General features: G+C 40.2%; 1 protein-coding gene across 5 annotated transcripts; it reads left to right on the top strand.

The window, feature by feature from the left end:
- Positions 1-1,380: 1,380 nt before the first annotated feature.
- Positions 1,381-24,193, top strand: LOC145466328 (GDP-D-glycero-alpha-D-manno-heptose dehydrogenase-like). 5 transcript variants are annotated; one of them, XM_081450027.1, is made up of 4 exons: positions 11,135-12,522; positions 14,437-14,677; positions 19,575-19,904; positions 21,782-24,193. In XM_081450027.1, exons 2-4 carry the CDS (start codon positions 14,600-14,602, stop codon positions 22,436-22,438), a joined length of 1,065 nt encoding a protein of 354 aa, XP_081306153.1. In that variant the 5' UTR covers positions 11,135-12,522; positions 14,437-14,599; the 3' UTR covers positions 22,439-24,193. The 5 variants fall into 5 exon arrangements, with proteins under 5 accessions (XP_081306157.1, XP_081306156.1, XP_081306153.1 ...); XM_081450031.1 differs by lacking the exons at positions 11,135-12,522; positions 14,437-14,677 and adding an exon at positions 1,381-1,445; XM_081450030.1 differs by lacking the exons at positions 11,135-12,522; positions 14,437-14,677 and adding an exon at positions 1,387-5,614.
- Positions 24,194-24,497: the final 304 nt, after the last annotated feature.

Here is a 24,497-nt window from a genome sequence, read left to right as displayed (position 1 = left end):
TCTTCAAACTTATTTATTTGTGACTTAGATTTATGTTTCTCTGTTTTAATTTTATTTGTCAGAATAGCTAGGAAGGCGTCCCAATAGAACTCTTCTCCTTTTCTTGAAGCAGTATCTATAAAATATTTCTATATTCGTGCAGAAGTTTATTAAGCCAGAGTCCCTCGTTGCTACCCGTGAATCATCAAGTTCACGGATTCTGTGATGTGTTAGACAACGGTTTTGCAGCGGTCATTTATCTTCGGACAGGACACAAAACCGATGAAGTCCGGCGAAGTCAACCTCGTGGCATCTGAGAAACGAGTAGCTCCAATCAAGAAGCAAACCAAGCCGCGACAGACTTGTTGGGAGAAACCTTACTTGCAACTAGTCGACCCCATTCTACGAGCTTCCACTTCTCTAACGGCTACTCCCAAGGTTACACTGTGGACTGATTTAGACGCTTCGTCGAAAAGGTCTACCTGCTCCATTGCTGTCGAACAACGCTAAGTCTGCAGCGAAGAGAAACATTGGTCGCTTACATGAAGTTAGGCCTTTCCACAAATATCCGGCTATTTTTTGGGATATTGAGAAGTTTCCGAGATATTTAGAAAGTATTAAGATGTCTAGAAAATTTAAGGATATGTAGAAATATTCATAGAATTTTTTGGTTTATGGTTGTGTTTTCCTCACTATTCCCTTGAAACAATAATCAGTTCTTTAGACCCTATGCATCAAGAACTGCCAATATTAAAAATTCTTTTGTAAGTATTAAAATAAGCCCAACGAACCTCGTTTTCTGAGTTGATAATTCAAAAGAATTTTTACTCTCAAACGAGGTTAGTTGGGTTTATTTAAATGCATACAAAAGAATTTTAAATTGCCAGCTATTTATGAATAGGGTCTATGTTAAAAACAACAACAACAAAAAAACACAGTTTAGCCATTTCCCACTCGAAAAATGTAGTCCATACCACTAAAAGCGCTAAAGGAGCAATTTTTGAAAATGGCGGATGTTGGTAACATCGAATTTCTTGAATTAACGCCTGAATTTTCTTTCAAACTCCTACTACTGCAAGGAAATTTTGAAAATTTTGGCTCAGGTGATTCAAAATCGGTGTATTTTTTGCGGCAAAAATAAGAGATAGTCAGAGGGTTTAAACTTCTGAAGGTTCAAAGCAATAAATGTTGGCTTATCAAAGTATTATGGCTCCAGTATAACCTGCACGGAACGCATGCTAAGTCTATGAGTTGATTTACGTGAGGAAAATAACTCCCGTTTCTTGACGGGATAATTTCCCGCCACACGCAATACTCTACTCGACCACTAACTGGAACCCAGTCTTCTCAGGAGACCACGTGACAAGCGCTGAGCTTTCGTGAAGATAAATAAATGAATAAGGGAGGTAGGAAGTCACACAAAACTTAACAATAAGAAGGAAAACTTTATTCGAAGTCGTCGTAAGGTAAGATTTCTTAGTCATCTTCATAATGATACGTGGATGGTTAAATTGTTTTCCAAGCAATTAGGAATATTTCAAGGTAAACTATTGTACTCATTAAAGTCGCGTGGCTTGGGTCGCTCTCGCCGGCTAAACTAACTCTGTGGCTTCTCTAAGTGCTTGTCAATGTAACAAAACGGTTTACCTATTCAACTCTCTAGAACCTGCTTATCAACTTACTTGCAATACAAGGTCAGTTGCAATCGAAGCGTTTCATCGATTGTCGGACAAGCTTTTTACTGTTTCCTTGTTTCTTGCATCGCATTCTTCTAGTCGTAATTATGTAACATGTAACTTTCGCGTTCAAGGGACGCACAAATATCTTAACAGCCAGGCGCGAGGGCCGTAAAAAGGACGCTAGGTCTTGATATACCAAACAAGAAACTGAGGCCTGATATCCTCACAGTCCGGCCCTAAGAAAGTAAGGTTACTGCGATATTTTTATTACACGTGGATTTTCTAATGGGTAATGAACTGTTAGGTCAAATAGAGAATATGCTAAGAAGCATCTAAGCGAACGAACGAACGAACGAGTCATACAGACGGAAAGACACGTGCAATTTCATTCTATAAAATCGATCAAACGCAGGGTCTGTTATCATTCGTCAGTCTTCATAAAGCAGGTGTAATTTCGATTATGTAACATTTGCGCCGAATAGAAATGTATTCCTTTGCTTTCTAAGCTTCCTTTTGGCAGCTTGAGAAAATTCTGAAGCGTTTTTTTTTAGCTATCATCCGCATTATCAAGGATGGCGAGTTAGTGTTGCGAACGGTCTCAAAACTTTGGGTTAGTAAATGTGAACACACACTGTTAGAAATGGTCACGAAACATGCCTCCGTCACGGACAATACAGAAACCGCAACCAACTGTTGTTTTCTCAGGCGATTTAATCCGTGGCTGGGTTATTTTAGTAATCTGTTAAAATCGTGTTTGAAATCAGTTCTTGAGAAGTTGAATTTTATTTTTCTAGCGTTGCTTGATTAAAAGACAGTCATTTAATTTTCCGCCACACGTCACGAATTGAAACTGTGCCTGACTCTATTTCAATCACAAAGAACAGAATATTGTTTTGACAATTAATGAAAACAAAGGCCATATGTGATTTGGACAATGCACCCAAACAAAGCCCGAGATCTGATTGCATAATCACACACGCAATCCAAGAACAATGTCATTCCTCTTTCTATGTTTTCCACGAAAGGAATCACTGTGACACCAGTATAAGCACAAGTACAAGAAATGCAAGACAGTTGGTGTCTTCTTTTTGTTTATCAAGTGCGAACCGTGTGGCGAAATTGTGAACTCTTTGAGTCACAGCGTCGTGGCGTGACTTGCCAAGAGAGAAACATTTCCAATATATGATTTGAATTGTTAATTTATTTTTAAGACGTCAACGTCTTGAGAAATGTACTGTGGTTAGTTGAGGCGATTTTATCTTTTCTTGATTAATTTATGTTAAACGTCGAAAAAAACCCCATAAAACTTAAATGATTACAGCTATGTTTTCATATTGCAGTCAGTTTATCACCTCTTTTCATTCCACCGTGTAAACATACCAAAGAGTCTTTCACAACCTTAAATTATTTTCTTCCTTTCACTACATTGAGTCTTCCTGAAGTTTATTGTCTTACTCGCTTATTGGTCGCTTGTCTTATTTTAGTTTGCGTTAATTGTTTGCCTTAATTAAAATGATTGTCGTTGCAGTGGACTTTGTTGCTTGTTCAGTTGTCTTATCTGAGTTAATCTTGCTGCTTGTCTTAATTGAGATCATCTTGAGTTGCTTGCATGTAATTACAAAGGTAACACATTCCCCTCAGTTATTTTAAGACTCTGAGTATTGGTCCGGTTTGGGGCCCGAACTCTCGACCTCCCGCACTGCAGTCTGGCGCTCTACCAACTGAGCTAATCAGGCGGAAGTTATTTTCTTTATTTTCTTGTGTCACTTAGAATGCTTGTCTTTCTAAGGTCTTCTGGGGATTTCTTGTCATGGAGAAGCTTTTTGTGTTACCTAAAGCTACCTGCCTTAGTGTTCTTGCATGTCTTCCTGGCGTCGATTTTGTTACTCCAGTTTCAAAAGAAGATAAATGATAAGAGAGGGGTAAAGAAATCAAACGATCGGGAATGACACTACACGATTCCTTGAAAAATTGCACGACTAGTGTTTTTACAATATTTCATGACTGACATGGGTTTAATTTATTCAGTATTGTGCTTAATTGTTGACGGTTCAAATGAAAATGCTAGCTTTACAGTTCAGACTGTTACTTCTATCATGCAGTTGAAAGAACAGCGAAGAACGGAGAAAACTTTAAAACATTCATAAACTCAATCGTGCAACTTTGGTCCGTTTCGACGAAATATCGGGCCATTTTGATCGCTCCCTCGGGGGAACTCCTATATGAAAAGGTCGGGGATGCTGGTTGGAAAATTTGAATTAAACCCTTAAAGGAGAACAATCTGGGTGTGACTCAAGCTTTGTTTGACCTCCTAAGAGATACCAGTTAAAACGGAATAGACTTGATTACCAGCCGCAGTTCAGAAAAGGAGCCCGCGCTAGTAGACCGGACTCGAGAGACTCGTGGAAGTCGAGCTTAAAAATGGAAATAAGAGCGTTTCTTTGCTTTATATTTTTTCGGGTTCACCCTAAAAAAAACTTTGACAGTGAGACCAGAATCCTTGACTTATACCCCTAAGCGAGACGAAGAGCACCCCTGATCTATTCATATGGAGGTCCCCCCGGAGAATCGCTCATAGTTTGGGATTTAGCGGAATAAAGTCATGCCCAAGTGTCAAAAATGTTTCTCACTTTGATTTTCTCTTTTAATTTTCATGCCTTGCCAAATGTTTCCTTCTCTTTATATAAGTACAGTCGAACCTCCGATTGCGACCACCTCTCGTAAGCGACAACCTCTCCTCAGCGGCCAGTTTTCCAAAATACCAAAAAGTTTCCAAGTCAAATCACTGTATGTGGAACCTCCTGTAAGCGACCACCTCTCGTAAGCGACCGCGACCACTTATGGAGCTAAAAGTTTGTAATTTTCTTTTGTTTTTAGCCTCCCTTAAGCAATCACTTGACAGATAATAGAAAGGGAATTGGATAATAAGGTGTTGTTACATTATCGTATTTCTGTGTAGTACAAAAGACGGAAATATTTCAATGGGAAACCGGAGTTTTTCTCGAAATTGACTTTTTACATGAGTAAAATGTTTAAAACATGGCTAAGTCTCTGCAGTTACAATACGCTAATGAGGCAAAATTTTGGTCCACTATGGTCTAAGCTGTCGCAAGCGACCAACTCCCGTAAGCGACCACCTCGGCTTGACTCTCTGGGTGGTCGCTTACGGGTGGTTCTACTATGTTACTTACACAATAATAAGACGTCAAACACAATTGAGTAAATGAAGGCATCAAGAAATCACGGTCAGTTATCGAGTTTTTAAAGAACATGTGTAGGCCTTTACTGATGCATACATAAGACCACCGACAACTGCGACAAGATCAAATGTTTTATAATTCTGGGGCGCTAGACATGACCACTGATCTTTTGCAAGGTTTCATACAAGGAGCCAGATATTTAAAACTACTGAACAAATAAATTTACATTTATTTTACATGAAAAAAAAGTAAAGAAATAACGAAATAAAATAAAATGATGTAAGACACAGCCGGCAAGGTTTTGAGAAAAGTATGTGGTGGAGCCCTCACGTCCACTGTAAATTGTAAATAATTTTAATTTTATGTAGCTAAGACATATTTTAAAGTGTAAATAGTGTACCCAATTAGTTTTCTTTAAAGCTAAATACTCTTTGACACTTACATGAAAAATGTATTTCATTCATTTATTCACGCTACTCTCAGTAACCTTCCATGATGACATAACAAATATTAGGTTGGTTGTTATGTAATGAAAAAAAGAACAAACAAACAAAAAAAAGTAAATAAGCCGACAAAGTTTTGAGAAAAGTAGTGCTGGGGTCTTCACGTGCACTGACGTCATCACCATACATGCAAAGGTCTTACTTGATGGAACTGTCAATATAAACAGCCGTTCATTCGATGAGTCAGCTTTGCCGCCTACACTTTCACAGGCAACTGAATTCTTAAGGGACAAGAATATATCGGCGATTTTGGGTAAGTTTTTCATCAATACACTCGGCTTTTATTGTTTTAGTTTCTTGGAGTAGTAATACGAAATGGCTGGGTTTGAATGTCGATCGTGGCCGGACACCGGGTTCCACGTTGTTTATATTTTCAAATTGGAAATACAATATTAAAGCTAGATAGTCGCCCAAGAGAAACCAGAAATATACACTGGGACACAGCTGCGTCGTCTAGCAACGGCTACAAAATATGTGTTTTCTGAGTATGTTTGATATATGCTCATATCTTTTGCGATCGGTAATGTGACGACCATGTAGTATTACTGTATTGTTCAGGCATGACGTTTTGGAGTGTCGGCCAAGAAAATGGAATTTCAGCTTGCCAACATTTACCTACTGAAATCAAAGATCTTAAGTAAGTTTAGTTTTAAAATAGAACAAAACTAATAAGCATAGGATAGGTATAGAGGGTCTGGGCCGACCATGGAGGATTCATATCAAGATGTGTTTTCACTCGCTCCGCTTCATTTAAATGTCGAAATAATTATTTCTATCGTGTCCTTCACTGCGTGGCTGAAATGCCTAGCGAATTGAAACGAAAAACCAGAAGCAGAGGAGGTTCGGAAGCTGTTTCTCCTGATGGGAGGAGAATTTGGGAAGCAAGTAACAAGGAAATCGAATCAAGCGCTAACGGCAACTGTGAGAACTTTATTGCAGCTTTGATCTTGACGGAAATTATTGTTCAGCAACTTTAACAAGTAATAGAAAGACTTACGAGCGCGGAAGGTAAATATTAGAACGCATGCATCGAACCGGTAAGAACAAGCGGGGTTGGACACGGTTCACGTATTCGACCAATCATATGTCGTGTCAGCAGGAGTAAAGCCGGGGGACACATTTGTGGTTGAGTGTTGAGAGTAATTAACAAGTTGTCGTTCCTCGACCGATTTCTGTGCTCATTAAGAGAATCAAACGAACCTTTTCTAGGAGCTACTAGTGTAATATCTAGACTAGTTATTTGCCAAGTCTCAATCACAGGTAAGCATTTTTTGTATCAAAACTGGTCAATGGAATCATGCTACGTTGAAAACGTTTGTTCAACACACGCGCTTGACATGAATACATGATCACCTTGTTGCAATCACGCATTACGCTGAATTTTTCTATTAAATCACGCATCACGGATAATTTTTCACCAGTCACGCGTCACGTAAAAAGAAGAGTATATCGCCAAGTTTACTTTCTCGACCCTAAAAGCGTCGTTAAAAGGAGAACTCTGCCGATTTAACCACAGAAATGCATCGGCATATATTCCAAACGTATTCCCGCGAAATTGACAATTATTGGCCAAAATAAAAGTGGTGATCCGTACGGGAGGCCGGGAGATTCGATCTGTATCCAGGAGGCTCCTGGATAACTTGAGAGAGTTGGCACCCTCTGTGAACAGGCTCCCGATGAGCGCGAAAAAAAAAACAATATAAGGTGAGCGAAGCGAGCCTTGCGGGTGGGATTTTTCCCTCTCCAGACCACTCTCGACATCTCGCGCGCCTGTTTTTTTTTTCCGGCTTCCCTTATAACACAATCGGGAGCCTATTCACAGGCAAAGTTGACAGAGATCTTGTATACGAATTGAAAAAACGTCCACGCCACTTTTGCCTTGCTTTGATATACAAGCAATATTTGTGCCAAAGTTTTACCCCTGCAAATCCTCTTCTGTACGGCAGCATTTTTATGTCTGCGAATGACATACTATTAACTTGGCTTTTGAATTCAGTTCAATTCGTTTCGCGAAACAGCGATGTTATCGGGTTTGTCAGATTATCGTTGCGCGGCAAAGATGAAGATGTGAAAATGTCTGCCCTCTTATTACCGAAAACACGCTCATCTCTGTCATCAAATCTGGATGATATGTACTATCGACTTCCTCATTTACAAGGATTGAATTTCGCTGAAACCAGCATCGTATATGGTAGCCACCCAAAGATCGCCATTGTCATTGTATCTGATTATCATTTTGAAATACTCACCGGCGAAATAGGTCGTGGAGTCACTGGTCCCGTTTATAGCAAATTTAGATTGGTGATGTCCGGCCCAACCAAGAACATAGTCTCTTGATGACCCAACGCAAGAAAAGGGAGAGATTTCGGACTTGTCAGTGGCTAACCTTGTCATCGAGAAGGTAAGTTCTCCGAATTCTTACATGATCGACAACGGGACTTTCCCCTTTATGACGGTTTTGGAATATCGAATATCTATCGCTGAATGACTGCTTACAGAAGGGCCCTAACCTGGTTCCACATGTTCTCCTGAAGTTAGAGGTTATCCTATCAGAATCATCGCCGATATTGAGAGAATTTTTCATCAAATTTAAGTGCGTCTGATCGATGATAGACAAGTGCCCAAGTTCTATTGGCTAGACGATGTAGAAAAAGAAAGACTCGAGATCAAGCAGTGTCGGTTGCGTGGCTCGCCTTTTGGTCTCACACCCAATCCCACTATTCTAGCTGGTACCATTCGGCGTCACCACCTGTAGCAACACGAAGACAAGGAGCCGAAGATTTTGTTGTTACTACTTACTCTCTTTACGTTGACGACTTCGCCGGTGGGGCTTACGAAGATTCCGAAGCGTCACAAATTTATCGCACCTGTAAAGAATTGATGAACAAGGGTGGTCCCAGTTGTTAAAGTGGAACTCTAACTCTAAAAGTGTTCGAGAAAACATCAATGTTCAGGAGAACAGTTCTACTTACGAAATGACCGAGGTTAAACAAGAATATGGTTTCTACGAGAACGATACTGAGAAGTACGCAAGTGGAAGCTGCCGCAATTCCCGTAAATGCTGCACGTGACTCGCACAGCCGCAGTGTTACATCAAGTTTCTAAGGATCAACTGAATCAACTAGAATGTAAACACAGATGAATTTCATTTTGACCGCACAGAGCTGATGTCTTAAGGGAAATCGCTTCCAGACTCAAAGCGATCACTGAAGCTCGCCACAAAGGTCTTCGATCCTATGGGCCTACTCACGTCATTCACGATCAACATGAAGATCCCCTTCCAATCTCTGTGTACCAAGGGAGCTGACTGGGAGGACAAGTTAGAAGGCAAACCTCCAGTAAGATGGCACTCGCTCGCTTATGATCTTCGAGCCTTAAAAGACGTTAGAGTCCCTCGCTGCTACTTTCGTTTCACCAATGAACAACCCGTTAATCATCAAATTCAAGGATTCTGTGATGCGTCGGACAACGCTTTTGTAACAGCCGTTTCTCTTCGTGGAGGGCAGAACCTGGGAAGTCGAAGTCAACCTTGAGGCATCTAAGAAATGAGTGGCTCCAATCACGAAGCAGACCACGCCGCGACTAATGTTGCTGGGAGCAACCCTACTTGCAAGATTAGTTCACTCCGTTCTACGAGCGTCCACGTCAGTAACGGCCCCTCCCGAGGCTACACTGCGGACCGATTCTTTCAGAACACTATGATGGATCACGAACATCCCAGCCTACTGGAAACAATACGTTCAACCTCGAGTCAAAGAAATCAGATAACTAACAAGCATTTACCTGTTCACCAATGGGGGCATTGCCCAGGAGAAGTAAACCCCGCCGACTTGCCATCTCAAGGACGGTTCCGCGCAAGATCTCAAAGCAAATGAAACCTGGTGAACTGGAGCGCGTTTTCTTAAACTCGTAGGGCAGCAATGGTATAAAGATCCACAACCCACCAGCAAAGACAGGAACAAGCCTTCGCCTACCCTGCGAACAGGCTCCCGGCGAGCCCGAAAGAAGCCCCGATCGCTTCGCTCTCCAAATTCTTCAGTTTCGCGCTCGTCCACTCGCCTTGCTCGCCGAATTTTTTTCTGTCCTCGCCGGGAGCTTGTTCGCAGGCTAGCCTTCGCCGAACTGATTAAGCTTGTACCGACAATAATACACTAATTAGCTGGTCTGTCAACAAGTACCGATGGCTCCGTCAATCTTGAGAAGTTAATCACCCTTAGAGATACAGCGCCAAAACTAAAAAGATGCTCCGATTAACTGCTATTGTCCTTCGATTTACAAGAAATGTGAGGAAAAGCGAGCCACGCTCCAAAACGCTCGGGTTGCTCGCTGAAGAGTTGATAGAGGTCGAGAAAATGTGGATAAAAAACATTCAGTCCTCTGCATCTCAAGACGAAATTCGACAACTCATAAACGGTGGTACGAATGTGATGGTCTAGCATCCTCGATGTAGCAACGTCGTTCGCTGTCAAGGAAGAATCAACAGATTCACTTTGCCCGAGCCCGCCAAAGAGCGAATATTCCTCCTTTCATTTGCGAAAAACACGAAGTAGCTGATGCATCATGACGGAATCAAAGAAACTCTTAACTGTATTAGAGAGAAGCATTGGGTCTTGAGAGGTCGCGAGGCTGTCAAAGGAGTCACGTCAAAATCATTTGCCACACCAAAGGAACCTCCTCTACCATCAAGCTGAGTGAGTGAAGAACCTCCATTTTCCAACACTGGTATCGATTTTGCCGGCCCTCTCTACACAAGATTTATATATGTCTCTTTACCTGTACCTCCACCGGAACGGTTCATCTCGAACTCTTCGATAGTCTATCTGTTTCTGCATTTCTTCAAACCTTTAAACGCTTCGCCGCTCGAAAGGGTCTACCTTGTCGATTGCTGTCGGAAAACGCTAAGCCTACCGCGAAGGCGCTGGTCGCTTACCGGAAGTTCAACGTTTCCTAGCAACCAAGGGCACTGTCTGGAATTTCATATTTAAGCAATAAAGCACTTTTTCCCGTATTTACATAGCCTCATCTAAACACAAGGGAGACTGGGAGAATTCTCGGGTTTGCATAACTTTCGAGAATTCTCCCAATCCCCCGGGTGCTTAGATGAGTCTATGTAAACACAGAAAAAGTGCTCTATTGGTTTTATAAAATAATTATCAAAGATACACGCAAATCTAAAACGTCACAACCGTGTTTACATATTCTCATCTAAACACACCTATCGACCAATGAGAGCGAGCGCAGTAACTCTTGCAGTAATTTTATAAAATGACCCGAACTCATCAAACGTTAAGGTATAATGGCTCCTGTACAACCTGCACTGAACACATGCCAAGTCTATGTGCTGTTTTACGTGAGGAAAATAACTCCCGTTTCTCGACTTGTATGAACACCTGAAAGTGAGAAACAAAGGCAAACGAGTGTGAAAAGGAGTGAGCAGAGGTACTCCAATGTCACAGAACGAGATGATAATAGTTGCATTTTTATTGTTTGAGTTACTTGGTTTTACTCACATTGAGATACTCCAGGCTTGTTCTCTTCCTTCAGTCATAAGTTTTCTTTCACGTTCGCTATAACCTGACCTAACCTGGTTTAGCCTTTTCTAAATTCTTATTTTTACAGCGTTTCCTTACACATGTTTTCTCGTCAATATCGATGTAGTCATTTTCACAATCATTTAATTTGATTTTCTAATAAAATATGATTACATAAATCAAAGACTTTCTTGTCATTTGATGAAAACCCACTTCCTTAAGTCATAGAGCAGCAAGGCTACTCAAATATGAGTAATTTTAGGTAACACTTGACGTTCGTAAATTAAAAGTCAACTTTAAATCAACTTTAAAATATAAAAGTTAAGACCTTCTCAGCCAGGGGTGAAACACACCCAAGACCTTATTCATAAGTAATTGAAAACCAAACCATTAATAGCTTATTTATTATTAAGAAAGTAAACCATATTCCAATTCTACTCAAACTTGTTCAATTAAAAATCTGGAGGTGGGACATGTCTTTTGTATTGTCATTCTCGGGAGACATCAAGTCTCAATCCATTAATTGTTTATTATTCATGCGAGTATTCCTTGTAGTGTCATTCGTCACCAATAAATCAACAGCATCTTTCTTAACAATTTCTGGCATCTGTGGTAACACCCACAATCGCTAAATCCTAATCATATAAACCCAAAATCACAGCAAAACTCGTCATTTAACGATACAGTGGAACTCCTTTAAGGAGGTCACCAACGGGCCACAAAAATCTGGCCGTTTAACGGCGTGGCCGTATTAAAGGGGTTCTTTAATTGAGAAAATGACTGACTGAGCTCTTGCTCGGACCAGAATAAAGTGGCCGTAACAACGAGGTGGCCGTGTTAACGGGGTGGCCGTAAGGCGGGGTTCCACTGTATTTCACATTTTCAAATAAAAGTTACAAACAGGCGATTTACATGATGGCGTCATTTGACTTCAACTAGCAGAATTTTCATTGTCTGTTTCTTATGTTAATTGGTGCCCATTGCTATTTAAACTCGACTAAGGCCCGGGTCGCACTAGAGCCAATTTTGTTTGTATAAGTAATAAATCTGTCAACAAGTAGCGTAAAATAAGTGCGACCCCCAGTTTCAAAAACTTGCCAAATTTTTGCGGATTGCCAAAATTTCGCCAATCTTCAGAGAAGCCGAAGTGCTGCCTCGGAGGCTTCCAAATTTCGGCAAAGCGAACAATGTTTTTTTTTTTTTTAACCATTTAACTGTCATATTTTTTAAAACAATACGGCGAGGAAACAACTTTGACGCCCGGGTCGCACTATAATTTGAATAGTAAAGAAAAAAACGAAAGAGATTCTGGTAATTGTAGTGAAATGACGACAACGTGCAAATATGCTATTCGTGCAAGTTGCCCTGTAACACGAGCCGGTTTCAGTTATTTGTAGGAGATCAAGAAGCTAAATCAAGAAGCTAGATTTTCGACACAGGAAAATAATGATAGCAACCTTGAAAACTAAAAGCAGGGAGGAAAAGGGAGTGAAACTCTCTACACCACACTCGACCCAGTAGATCACGTGACCGGCGTTTCGCGCTCGTGGATATAAATAAATGACTAAGGTAGTGAGCCGCAGAAAAACTCAGCAGTAAGAAGCTTAACTTAACACGAAGTCGTCGTAAGGTAAGATAGCTCTTTGTCAGCTTTATAATGATACGTGAATGATTTATCTGTTTTCCAACCAATTAAGACTATTTATAGGAAAGGTATTCTACCCATAAATATCGCATTGCATTGGGTCGCTAAACTAACTCTGTAGCTTCTCTTAAGTGCTTGTAAATGTAACAAAACGGTTTACTTATTCAACTCTGTAGAACCTGCTTATTAACTTACCTACCGTGAATACAAAAGTCCGTTGCAAGCAAAGCGTTTTATCGATTGTCGCGCAAGACCGCTTTCCTGTGTTCTACGTCGGTAGCGTTCTTCTCATTGTGTAATTACGTAACATATGATACACCCCCCTTTTCTACTTGTTAATCGAGGCACGCACATATATCTTATCAGCCAGGCGCAAGGGCCTTATCATATTATTAAGGGCGCTAGGTCTTGATGTAGCAATCAGTGCACAAGAGACTGTGGGCTGATATTCTGACAGTTCGGTCCTAAGAAATCAATTTTATTACACGTGGATTTTCTGATTAATGATGAGCTTTCAGCTTAACTAGTGGACCTGCAAGAAGCATTCACTGTTCAAGCGAGCGAACGAACAGTCAAACAGACAGAGAGACACGTTAAATTTTATTCTATAAAACTGGTAAGACGTGCTACTGACTAACTTCGATTATGTAACATCAAGAGAAAAAGTAACATTTGTGGCGATTTAAAGGGTATTCCTTGGATTTTTATGCTTCCTTTAGACAGCTTTAGAAAACAGTGAATCTTTCTTCCAACTACCATCCGCAAAGATGTCAAAGATGGCGAGTCAGTGTAGCGAGTGTTCTGAAAAGTTTCGGTTGGGAAATTTAAACACACACCGTCAGAAACGCTCACGCCACATGCCTGCGTCGCTTACAATAGAAACCACCCACGACTGTTGTTTTAATTAGTAGCCTTAGGGGATATGGGCGATTATCTCTATTAGGATTCTTTTCCAAATTAGTTCTCGATCGAGAAGTTGAATTTTATTTTTTCTAGTGTTGCTTAAAAGACACTGATTTAAAGTTCGACACCCGATTGACTGACTCTAATGGTTACCTGAAAGACAATGCATTCAAAACACAATAACATTACTATCGACAAAAGCCGATATCTGATTCCCGGATTGATTGCATAATCAAACACGCGAGCGAAGAACAGTTTCGTTACTCTTCTTATGTTTTCCACGACAGGAAACACTGTGACATCAGCGAAAGCACAAGTACAAGAAATCCAAAAGCCGTTTGTTCTTCTTTTTGTTTATCGGGTGTGAACCACGCGGCGAAAATGCAGTGGCGTGACTTGCCAAGAGCGAACATTTTCAATATATGATTTAAATTGTTAATTTGTGTTTAAGAAACATGAGAAGTTTAGAAATGTATTGGTCAGCGGTTATCGTGGTTAGTCCTTTTAAGGCCCCGTCCACAGGTATCCGGATATTTTTGAATCCGCAACTTTTTCTTTCCGGAAACGGCTTCCGTCCACACGCATCCGGCAAATTCGGCAGCGAATCCGAATATTTTTGCTACGTAGGGACGGGGGAATTTTTGAATCCGGAAAGAAAAAGTTGCGGATTCAAAAATATCCGGATACGTGTTGACGGGGGCGTAAGTGTTGAACACCGAAAAAGAATGAAAATTTCATGATTACAACTGTTTTTATATTCAGTTGTATTGCAGGCAGTTTATCACCAGTTTTCATTGCGTCGTGTAAACACACAACCTAAAATAGCTATAACTACTATATGCCTTCCTTCCTGCTTGCACCATATGCACTGTTTTCCTGAAGTTTATTGTCGTACTTACTTACTTACTTACTTATTTACTTACTCGTTCTCTTATTTTGGTTTGCTCTTATTATTTGAGTATTATAACGAAATTTTCAAAGTAGAAATTTTTCAAGGTAGAAACATCAACTCGGAAAAAAATCCGAGTTCCAGATGGGATTTGAACCCACGACCCTCCGTGATCCTCCACTGAGCTACTGGAGACTCTATGGTGAGCAAGGGTGAAATGTGGGTCTTTGACTGGAACCGCATCGCGCAGTCACACAGCCAAATGATGTCATGGCGCACATGAACTCACTAACTACATCGCGCAGTCACATTAAGGCATATCAAAGATGCAACCAACCACCCTCCAAAGTGAGTATTATAAGGAAATTTTCAAAGTAGAAATTTTTCAAGGTAGAAACATCAACGACATCAACGACTTGAATGTCAAATCAGTTGACTTTGTTGATTGTCCTCCTGTCTTTCTTGAGTTTCATTCACTTGAGTTGCTTGCCTTACTTGAGTTTTCTTGTGTTATCTGGCTGGAGTTTCTTGTCTGCTTTCTTCAGTTCCTTGTCTTACTCAGTTGCGTTTAATTCTTGCCTCAGTAACTTGTGTTGCTTGGCTTTGTAGGAGTTCCTTGTAGACATATTTTCTCGGACAATCAATCAATCAATCAATCAATTCTGTCCACGGGGGAAAGGCGCAACTGATGTTAACCCTGTGTAAAGCACTAACCCGTGAGATAAGGCCAGTCCATAACGGCGGGAAACTCCATGCCCTACTTTCAGTCTGCGATAAGCGTGTGGGTTCTTTAACGTCCCCTGCTAGCCATGTAACAATGAAGATGCAGGACAGGACGTACGGTTTACATAGTCCTTATCCGAGAGAACTTGAGCGTCTAACCATTTGCAGATGTAATTTACAACGGCAGCACATTCTCATCAGTTATTTTAAGACCCTGAGTGTTGGTCCGGTCTGGGGCTCGAACCCTCTTGCTTTGGCTCTCTCTTAGAATTGTCACGCCTTGCCAAATATTTTCTTCGCCTTACCTAAGTATTACTTATACAATAATAAGACGTCAAACACAGTTGAGTAAATGAAGGCATCAAGAAATCACGCTCAGTTATCGAGTTTTATAGAACATGCGCAGGCTTTATTGATGCATACACACGGCCACCGACAACTGGGGACGAGACGTTTTACAATTCCGGAAAGGCAAATTTACTGTAGGCCATCAATGACCGCTGATCTTTAGCAAGGTTTCCTACAAGGAGCCAGATAGTTGAAACTACTGAACAAAATGTAACCTTAGTAACCTTCCGTGATGACATGGCAAATATTAGGCTCGTTGTTGTATTTAACGAAAAAATAAATGAGAACGCAAAACAGTAGGTAGGGAATTTTGAAGCTTCACGGCCTCTGACGTCATCATGATACCGACAAAGGTCTTACTAAGGATGGAATTGTCAATTAAATAGCAAAGCACATTGGATGAGTCAGCTTTGCCGCCCACACTTTCACGGGCAACTGAGCTCTTATTCAAGGGACAAGAATATATCGGAGATTTTGGGTAAGTTTCTTATCAATGTACTCGGCTTTTAGTGCTTTAGCCTCTGTACATGAAAACCTTGTAGTAGTAATACCAGAAATACCAAACGGCTGAGCTTGTTTGTCGATCGAGGCTAGAAACCGGCTCCACATTGTTTATATTTTCATCAGGAATACAATACTAAAGTTAGATAAGTTGTGTAAGAGAAAGCAGGAATATACATTGGTACACAGCTGCGTCGTCCGGTAATTTGTGCCAAAGATTTGTTTTCTGAGTTTGTTTGATATATGCTCATATCTTTTTGATCGGTAATGTGACGTATATTGTATTACTGTATTATTCAGGCATGATATTTTGGAGCATAGGCAAAAAAATTGGATTTTCAGCTTGCCTATATGTACCTACTGAAATCAAAAAAGATATTAAGTAAGCTTAGTTTAAAAATAGAGTAAAACGAAAAACCATGGCATAGGGATATAGAGGGTCCGGACCGATAATGGAAGAGTGAAGACGTGTTTTCCCTCGCTCCGCTTCGTTTGAATGTCGAAATATACATTTCTAGCGTCTCCTTCATTGCATGGCTGAACTCTTTACTGCCTAGCAAATTGAAACGAACAACCAGAAGCAGAGGTGGTTTGGAAGCTGTTTCTCCTGACGGCAAGAGAATTACGAAGCGGGTGACAAAGAAATCGAATCAAGCGCTGACGGCAACGGCAAGAACTTTACTGCAGCTTTGACCATAACGGAAATCATTGTTCAGCGACTTTAACAAGTAACAGAAAGACTTACGAACGTGGAAGGCAAATATTGTTAAGAACAGAGGGGATTGGACACGGTTCGCGTATTCGACCAATCACTTGTCGTCTCGCCCGGAGCTATGGCGGACACATTTGTCGATGCGTGTTGAGAGTAGGTTGTCATTTCTCAACCGATTTCTGCGCTCATCAAGAACATAAAACGATCCTTTTCTAGGAGCGGCTAGTTTAATATCTAGGCCAGTTATTTGCAAAGTCTCAATCACAGGTAAGCATTTTTTTGTATCAAAACTGGTCAATAGAAATCAATCTATGTTGACATGGATACATGATCACTTTTTTGAACTCACATTTACTTATATCAAACTTCTTTCTAATTCATCAAGTTTAAACAAAGGAAATTATGACCCTGACGGTGTTTGCATATCTGATCTTACGGTAATTAGCATAGATTTTTACGATTTTATTTTCCGCGTTCTCTTTAGTTCTAGTGGCCCTCATTTTTCCATATCATTTTCAGCGCACGGAGATGTTTGCCGTTCGGCGATCAGATGAAAATGAGCTCGATCGAAAAAAAAACTTTCTCTCTTCCGGTAGGCTTTACGAGTCGTGTCCAACACCGCCTGAAGAAGCCGACCGTTGTCCCTAACAGCAGGCAGCCGGCAGAATTAACCGGCTACATTACTTGCAAAAAATTTCGAACGTTAGAAAGAGGCTAAGACACGCGCTTGGAAGTCGTACCCCATTTTACACAGGAAAATTGAGCGAATATCACGCGATTTCCATTCGTCAAGAGCGCGGCAATGAAAACGACGGTTATAGATGGCCTGAACTGTTGCCTTGTCAACTATTAGGCTATATGCCCGGCATAGTTAATCGTACCTTGGAAAAGCAAAGGCAATCAAACTCAATCAAACTCAGTTGAACTCAATCAGATCGAACTCAATCAAACCTAATCCGCGGATTGAGTTCGATTATGTTCGACACAGTAATTTTTCTAAACTGTTTATTGTTTTTCTTTTGAAATGAAGCGGGGGATTATGAGGCGAGATATTTCAGACTTGAAGGGATTGAGATGAGACATGGGTATCTTTACAAATCTGTCTTTTGTCTGCCATTGAATACAAATTGGCCATCAGGTACTCCATTGCTGGGCTGACGGAGGGTTTGAAATTTTCAAAAGAGTTCACAGCCGTTTTTTTCTGGCTTTTCTCCAACCCCTTTTCGTCCGTACCGCCCTTATGTATTCGTGTTCACAGATAAACATTCGTCAGAACCCAAGACGAAAAGAATCGGCTGCCAGCAATCTAGATTGAGTTCGATTGAATTTCAGTTCGATTGAGTTCGATTGACTTCGCTGGGTATGTGGTATCGATCATTATAAATGGCATCGACCGTTTACGAAAGGGAAAATTGCCTCGCCTACCTTACACCAGGGTGTATGAATTTTAACAAACTGACACCAACCTTTACATCAGCTATTATAAACATTTGTTTCGCTGCCGACATTCGCCAGGATAAGAACAATAGGCCGTATGTAGTACTCGGCTGCTCGAGTGTCAAGCGGCACAGCTGCCCAGCTGATGTCACGGAATAAAAACATATATGAAGCATCATATATTATTCAAATACAGCGGTTATTCAAACAGGGTGCTGCGCCTGTTAAGAAGCTCTGTATAACATTTCTTAGCGGAGAGCTGCAAGAAAACTCGACTGGCCTTTGAGAACCTCTGAAAACGGACGGGTAAGGAATTTCCAGGGCTTGGTTCGAACACATTGACCCAATATCATCTCTCATAGCACAACTTTCGGTTTGTAATCGTAACTATGTCATTATTAAGCATCGTTCTTTTCGCCTCTCGACTGTGTCTTAAATATTTTGTCAAACTTTCGAAACATTTTCTTTGTTTTTTAATTTCATTTTGCACACTGTGAAGTCTGTAAAGTAAATAAGGAAAGAAATATTTGTCCTGGATACGAATACTGTACTGTAACAAAGGGCTGATTCAGCCAAGCATAACATTCTGTTGGATGGGTATTTTCGACGTGTTCATTTATCTAAATAGAACAGAAAATCTTGCTTAAAGAAAACTGATTTCTGTTTAAACGTTTCGGAATGAGTTAAAGTAATTTCTGCGATTTTAACCTTTGTTAACGAGACTTAGAGTTGTTGCGTTACTTTAGCATGCCATGCAACCGTTACGGTTGTCGTGTAAATATGACAACGCCACGTCTAATATGGAAATAAGTGAGTGAAAAATTCTTAGAAAAGCCATTGTTAGACCTAACTTCCCAATTTGGCAGCCTGAGAGTTCTTTTTTGGGTGGTTTTGACTTATTTCAGTTGGGTATTTGGCATCAGCAGTAGTCAATTTTGTTTTTTCAAAGTAGTTGTTGCGTAATTGGATCGTCCAAATTACTTGTTTATATGATAGGTATGCAAATTAAATTGAAATAAGAACGTTTGAGGAAGTAACACATGGTAGCTCACGTGTTCTTAGGCAACTTGCGATTAAGACGTCGCCGCGAGGAGAAAAAGAAAACCTGATCACCGCTTAGGACTCAGTTAGAGCGATTTTCGTACTTCTTTGAAGAAGTGTTCGATTTATTTCGTCTGCCAGTAACTGACAGAGTCGAGAGAGAGAGAGAGAGGGAGACAGAGAGTGAGAGAGGCTTTTTCACTCGATTGAACAATCAGAATGTTGAAAAGTGAGTGACTGTACTGATGCATACTCTCAATCCGTAGGCTTTGCTTCGCGCGTTTTCTGGCTAAACGAAGCAAAGTTCGCCTAATATCAACCAATCAATTTGTTTCAGTCTAGTTCGTTTGTTGTTTTGTCATTTCAGAGGCATACGCCGGGAAATCGCTCCAGTTCTTTTAATGAGTTTTGTTTTGTTATGTAATTGCCCGTGATCCCCGTTGCCACTATTTCAATTGTAGGCTTTTATTATTTTTACTTTAGATAAGGGCGTACGATAATAACATGGAAATCAATGGAAATTGTGCTTTCCCAAAGCGAGTGCTGGTTACGGGTGGTGCCGGCTACCTTGGATCAACTTTGGTACCCCTGTTACTCCACAATGGTCACGACGTCGTGGTTTATGATAAGTTCCAGTGGGGAGCAATACCCCTTCTACCCCATGCTGCTAATCCACGCCTGGAGATTGTCCGTGGAGACATCCTAGACAAGGACCTCCTGGCTAAACACATGTTAGACTGCGATGCTATCATTCATCTTGCTGCCATTGTTGGCTACCCTGCCTGTGAGAAGTTTCAGGATAAGGCCGTGGAGGTATGAGCCCAAATATATTGACAAAACACCTGTGATAACACTTGTGGCTAGACAAGAGGCCATGATCTGCTATTGGGCTAGAGGAATCACCTAGCGTAACTATTTGACCTTGTTACAAAGTTTTTAAGAGGGTCTAGGCGGTGTTTAACGTATTGCTGAGAATTGTTCAAAATGTTTATTGCCAGTTGAAAAATGATAAGGTTTGAAATGACAGCTGAGATATATGAGATCTGCAAAATTAGCTCAGTGATAGCTGGGAAATCAGTGGGCTGAAATTTTAACTGATCGCCGAGATAATGCGGAAAATGTAAGTTATAACTACAAGCACCATCATCCAGACCTTCCTTTAGCGGCAAAAAGGGTTGATGGACAGAAAAAAAATCTCTGTAGCGTTTTCGAACTATTTTATTCGTGTATTTTCCGCGTTTGAGCCCCTTGATCTTAACAAGTTTTCATTAGTAATTTGCGGTATTTCATGTTGTACACATTGCAATGTTGTCATTGAAAAATATCAAATACGACAGACCGTGTTTGACCACATTTCAAAAACACCGAGAAGAGAGTTGAAAATACTACGGGCTGCTGAGTGTTTTCTACGAACTTCGAGGTGTTTGGAAATGTGGTCAAACACTGTTTTGAGTGCTTGATATATCTTCCCAATCGAAACTAAAACGAAGGAGAAAACGGAGAAATATAATCGTAGAAATCTATGCTAATGACGATCAGATATCCAAATTGTATGAGTTTTTTAAACATGATGAGTTATTGATGAGCTTAAGAAGATTATTAAGTAGAGTTTCACTGATTTTCAATTTCCTTAGCCGTTACATTCTGCTATTTGATCGATTTTGGAACGTCTACCTTAGGGATGAAACACGTAACAACTGTTCTTTATCGGGGTGGTTACGAAAAAGTAACCTGAAGAAGAACGTGTAATTATTTGTGCAAAATAGGAACAAGAATTTTCGTCGAATTCTGCACTGACTAGCTATTTTATTATTTTATGGGGAGAAATATGACAGTTTTTCTGTGAGGCCTATTTTACAGCCGCCTGAATATAATTAACTACCGTCGAACCAAAATGCCTAGGTGGTCGCTTACGGGAGGTGGTCACTTACGAGAGCTTAGACCATATTGGGTCAAAATTTTGCCTTATTAGAATATGGTAACTGCAGAGACTTATCCCATGTTTGAAATGTTTTAAACTTAATTTCGCGAATAAAACTGTCTTCCATTTGAGAAATTTCCGTCTCTTGTACTACCAGTTATGCGAAAATGTTGCAACAACATATTATCCCATTTACGCTCTATTATCTGTCAAATGGTCGTTTACCGGAAGTTAAAAACAAAAGAAAATTTATTCATTCATTTATTTATTTATTAATTATTTATTTATTTATTTATTACAATCCATGGTTTAAAGGCCAAAGGATAATCTGTAAAGGAGTCCTAAACCCCATATATAAACAGATCACCTACGAACTAATATAAGTACACAAAAAACATGATAAATTCGAAGAATACATTAAGATATGGAAAAAATACTCAACAATCACTAAGAAATTTAGACTTAAAAATATTTACATTATCAGAGCAACCAATGTCTGAAGGTAGTCGATTCCACATGTCAGTTGTTCGATGAAAAATACTATACTTCAAGACATTATAGTTCTGCTATATTTCTTCTTTAAAATTAAAAGGTCCCTAGGAAACTTTCAAACGTTTAGCTCTAAAAGTGGTCGCAAATATAGTGGTTTGACTTGGAAACTATTGGTATTTTGGAAAACTGGTCGTTGAGCCGAAGAGGCGGTCGCTTACGAGAGGTGGTCTCAACCCGAGGTTCGACTGTATAATGAATGTGCTTTATGTCCTTGTAGGTAAACGTACTGGGTACCAGGAATATTGTAGAGAATATGTTGCCTGGTCAGCAGCTGGTGTACGCATCCACTGGTTCGTGCTATGGAGCTGTTCAGAATGGCGTCTGTGATGAAGAAACACACATCTCGCCGCTTACATTGTACGGACGAACAAAAGCTGAGGGTGAAAAAATCGTGCTGGACGCGGGTGGAGTAGCTCTTCGCTTGGCAACGGTGTTCGGTGTGTCCCCCCGGCTCAGGCTTGATCTCTTGGTAAATGATCTCACCGACAAAGCTCTAAGGCTTCGCCAATTTGATCTGTATCAGGGGGAGTTTCGTCGCACTTTCTTGCACGTGAAAGACGCTGCCAGAGCGTTTGTCTTCGCGGTGGAAAACTACAAGAAGATGGCGGGACAGGCTTTTAACGTGGGTGACGAGAATATGAACTTGTCTAAGTCTGATGTGGCCTGTATTATCCAGCGGTGCGTGCCGGAGTGCCATATTACAGAATCTAGTAATGGAGAAGACAAAGATAAGAGAGATTATCAAGTCTCCTATAAAAAGGTCAGATCTCTTGGATATCACGCTACTATATCAGTTGAGGAAGGAGTCAGAGAACTAATCAAATTTTTACCCTGTCTAAGTAACGAAGAAATAGAAAAAGCCAGGAATGTCTGATAAACTCAATAGCAAATTGAAAATCAAATTGAATTGAGAATGTATTGCTAGAAGTAATATCAATGCAAGGAATTTCATAGAACAAGGAAAAGATGTCAAATAACTCCAAACGAAGCTTGTAGTAGTAAGTAGTATCGTTATTAGTCCCTGCATAAAAATGGTTTTTTAGCAACCAATTAATTGTAATCTTAGTAAAAGATGTAAAAATTATTAAAAATAAATAGATGTAAAAGCTATGATAAAAGCTATTAGAAATTTATGTTTACTTGATAAAGGAAGGAGTATCTGTCAGTAAATCTTTCATGTCTACAGTCAAAACATAAGAGCACACGGAAAACTTGTTTATCCGCAACGGGGCTACTACGTTAGACTCAATTTGGTCGTGATTAACGAGATTGATGTTTAAATGAGTCTTTTCACTGAAGAAAATGACTGCATGTGAGCATTGTTTTCCAAAGGGACAGTATGGTCTTTAGGCTGAGTTCTCCTGTTAAAAGGAGAGCGTTGAATTTGTATCGAGTTAAGTTCAGTGACAATTTGACAACAAATTCTAGTGGAACAGTCGACAGGAAAATGAAACGGAAGATTTGGTACTGATTATTGCTGCATAAAACCAAACAACACCGAAAAAGAAAAAAAAAAAAGAAATCAAAATTCTGTTTTACCGTGGGACGTTAGCTTCCGTAATATCATGTCGATTCAACGTTTGCAGACACAGGATTTTCTGACATACATTGTATAGTCCTTCCTTTATGAAGAACACTGATAGCTAATCGTATTATATATTTAACAGAACATTAATATTCCGCTTACAAGAGCTGCCCCATTCGATTTCCAGCCGAAACGAACTCTCCCTTCATAAAAATGGTGAGCGTGCTGGAAAATACTTTATGACGGTAAAGCTCATTTTTTTTAGTTACAGTGAAACCTTCATTAAGCGGACGCCCAATTAAGCGGACACCTGAAAAGTTAAAAATTAAGTCCGTGCTTGTTATTGCTCACTGAGGTTCCTGCTCGCGGTAAATTCAAACTAAAAGTAGATAGGTCTGTGAAAACGCCATGGGGTAGTTGCACGCTGCTAGTGATGAGCTCCTGGCATCCAGTACTGATAATGTTACTTGCGAACTCTTAATTGTTGAGTTGAACATTTGAGCGAAAACGTCTGTTTCGCTTTTCATAAGTTTTGACAACTGTAGGAAACATCGCGAAGGAAGCCATTAAAGCGCGCGTAATTGACGTGCGAATCACTTGGGTATCCAATTACAGGTATCCAATTACAAAAAGTTCAAATTGGATACCTGTAATTGGACACCCACGTGATCGCGTGCTGATTACGTGACAAATGCGCGCGCGGAGAACCAATCACGATCGAGGATTTTGTAATAGATACGATTACTATCGTTAAAAACGTCTATTAAGCGGACACCGGACTGAATTGACAGTGTGGCATTGGATTACGTCCTTGAAATAGTCGATTAAACGTACCCTTGTTAATTGTTAACAAGCGCTGCGCAATTGTTATAAACCTTTATTAAGCGGACACCCTCTATTAGGCAGACACCTGGGAAGGTCCCGAGGGTGCCCGCTTAATAAGAGGTTTCGCTGTAGTCAATTGTATCTCGATCTCAATATTTTCAGATATCTATTTCCTTTTTCACTACCTCCTTAAAAAAGTGTTAGACAATAACATTATTTTATATTTATTATGAGGTACTTTTACCTTGACTAAATAAAGTGACCTTTGTTAACTAATCACCTCACTCTGAAGTTTCCTTGGTGGACTTTTTTTTGGGATTGTGGGTGGGGAGGGAGGGAGGGCTTCTTATTATTTTATCAATGGGATTTCTTACGGAAGGAATTCTGCGTTTCAAACATGTTCGGGCTTAGCGTTTGAGAAGTTTTAGGTGTGATGCGTAAACAACTTTGAAGACACATTTTATGGTTTGAAACATATATTATGACACATATAATAGTCTAGTTGTGTTTAAAACAATATATAAGTCCACTGCATATTTTAAGGATGGAAATATAAATGATAACGTGATAGTCCAGTTTAATA

Source organism: Orbicella franksi, chromosome 13, assembly GCF_964199315.1.
Source record: "Orbicella franksi chromosome 13, jaOrbFran1.1, whole genome shotgun sequence".
Lineage (NCBI taxonomy): Eukaryota > Metazoa > Cnidaria > Anthozoa > Scleractinia > Merulinidae > Orbicella > Orbicella franksi.
Note: the sequence above shows the minus strand (reverse complement) of the source record. Positions and strands in the feature narration are given on the sequence as shown.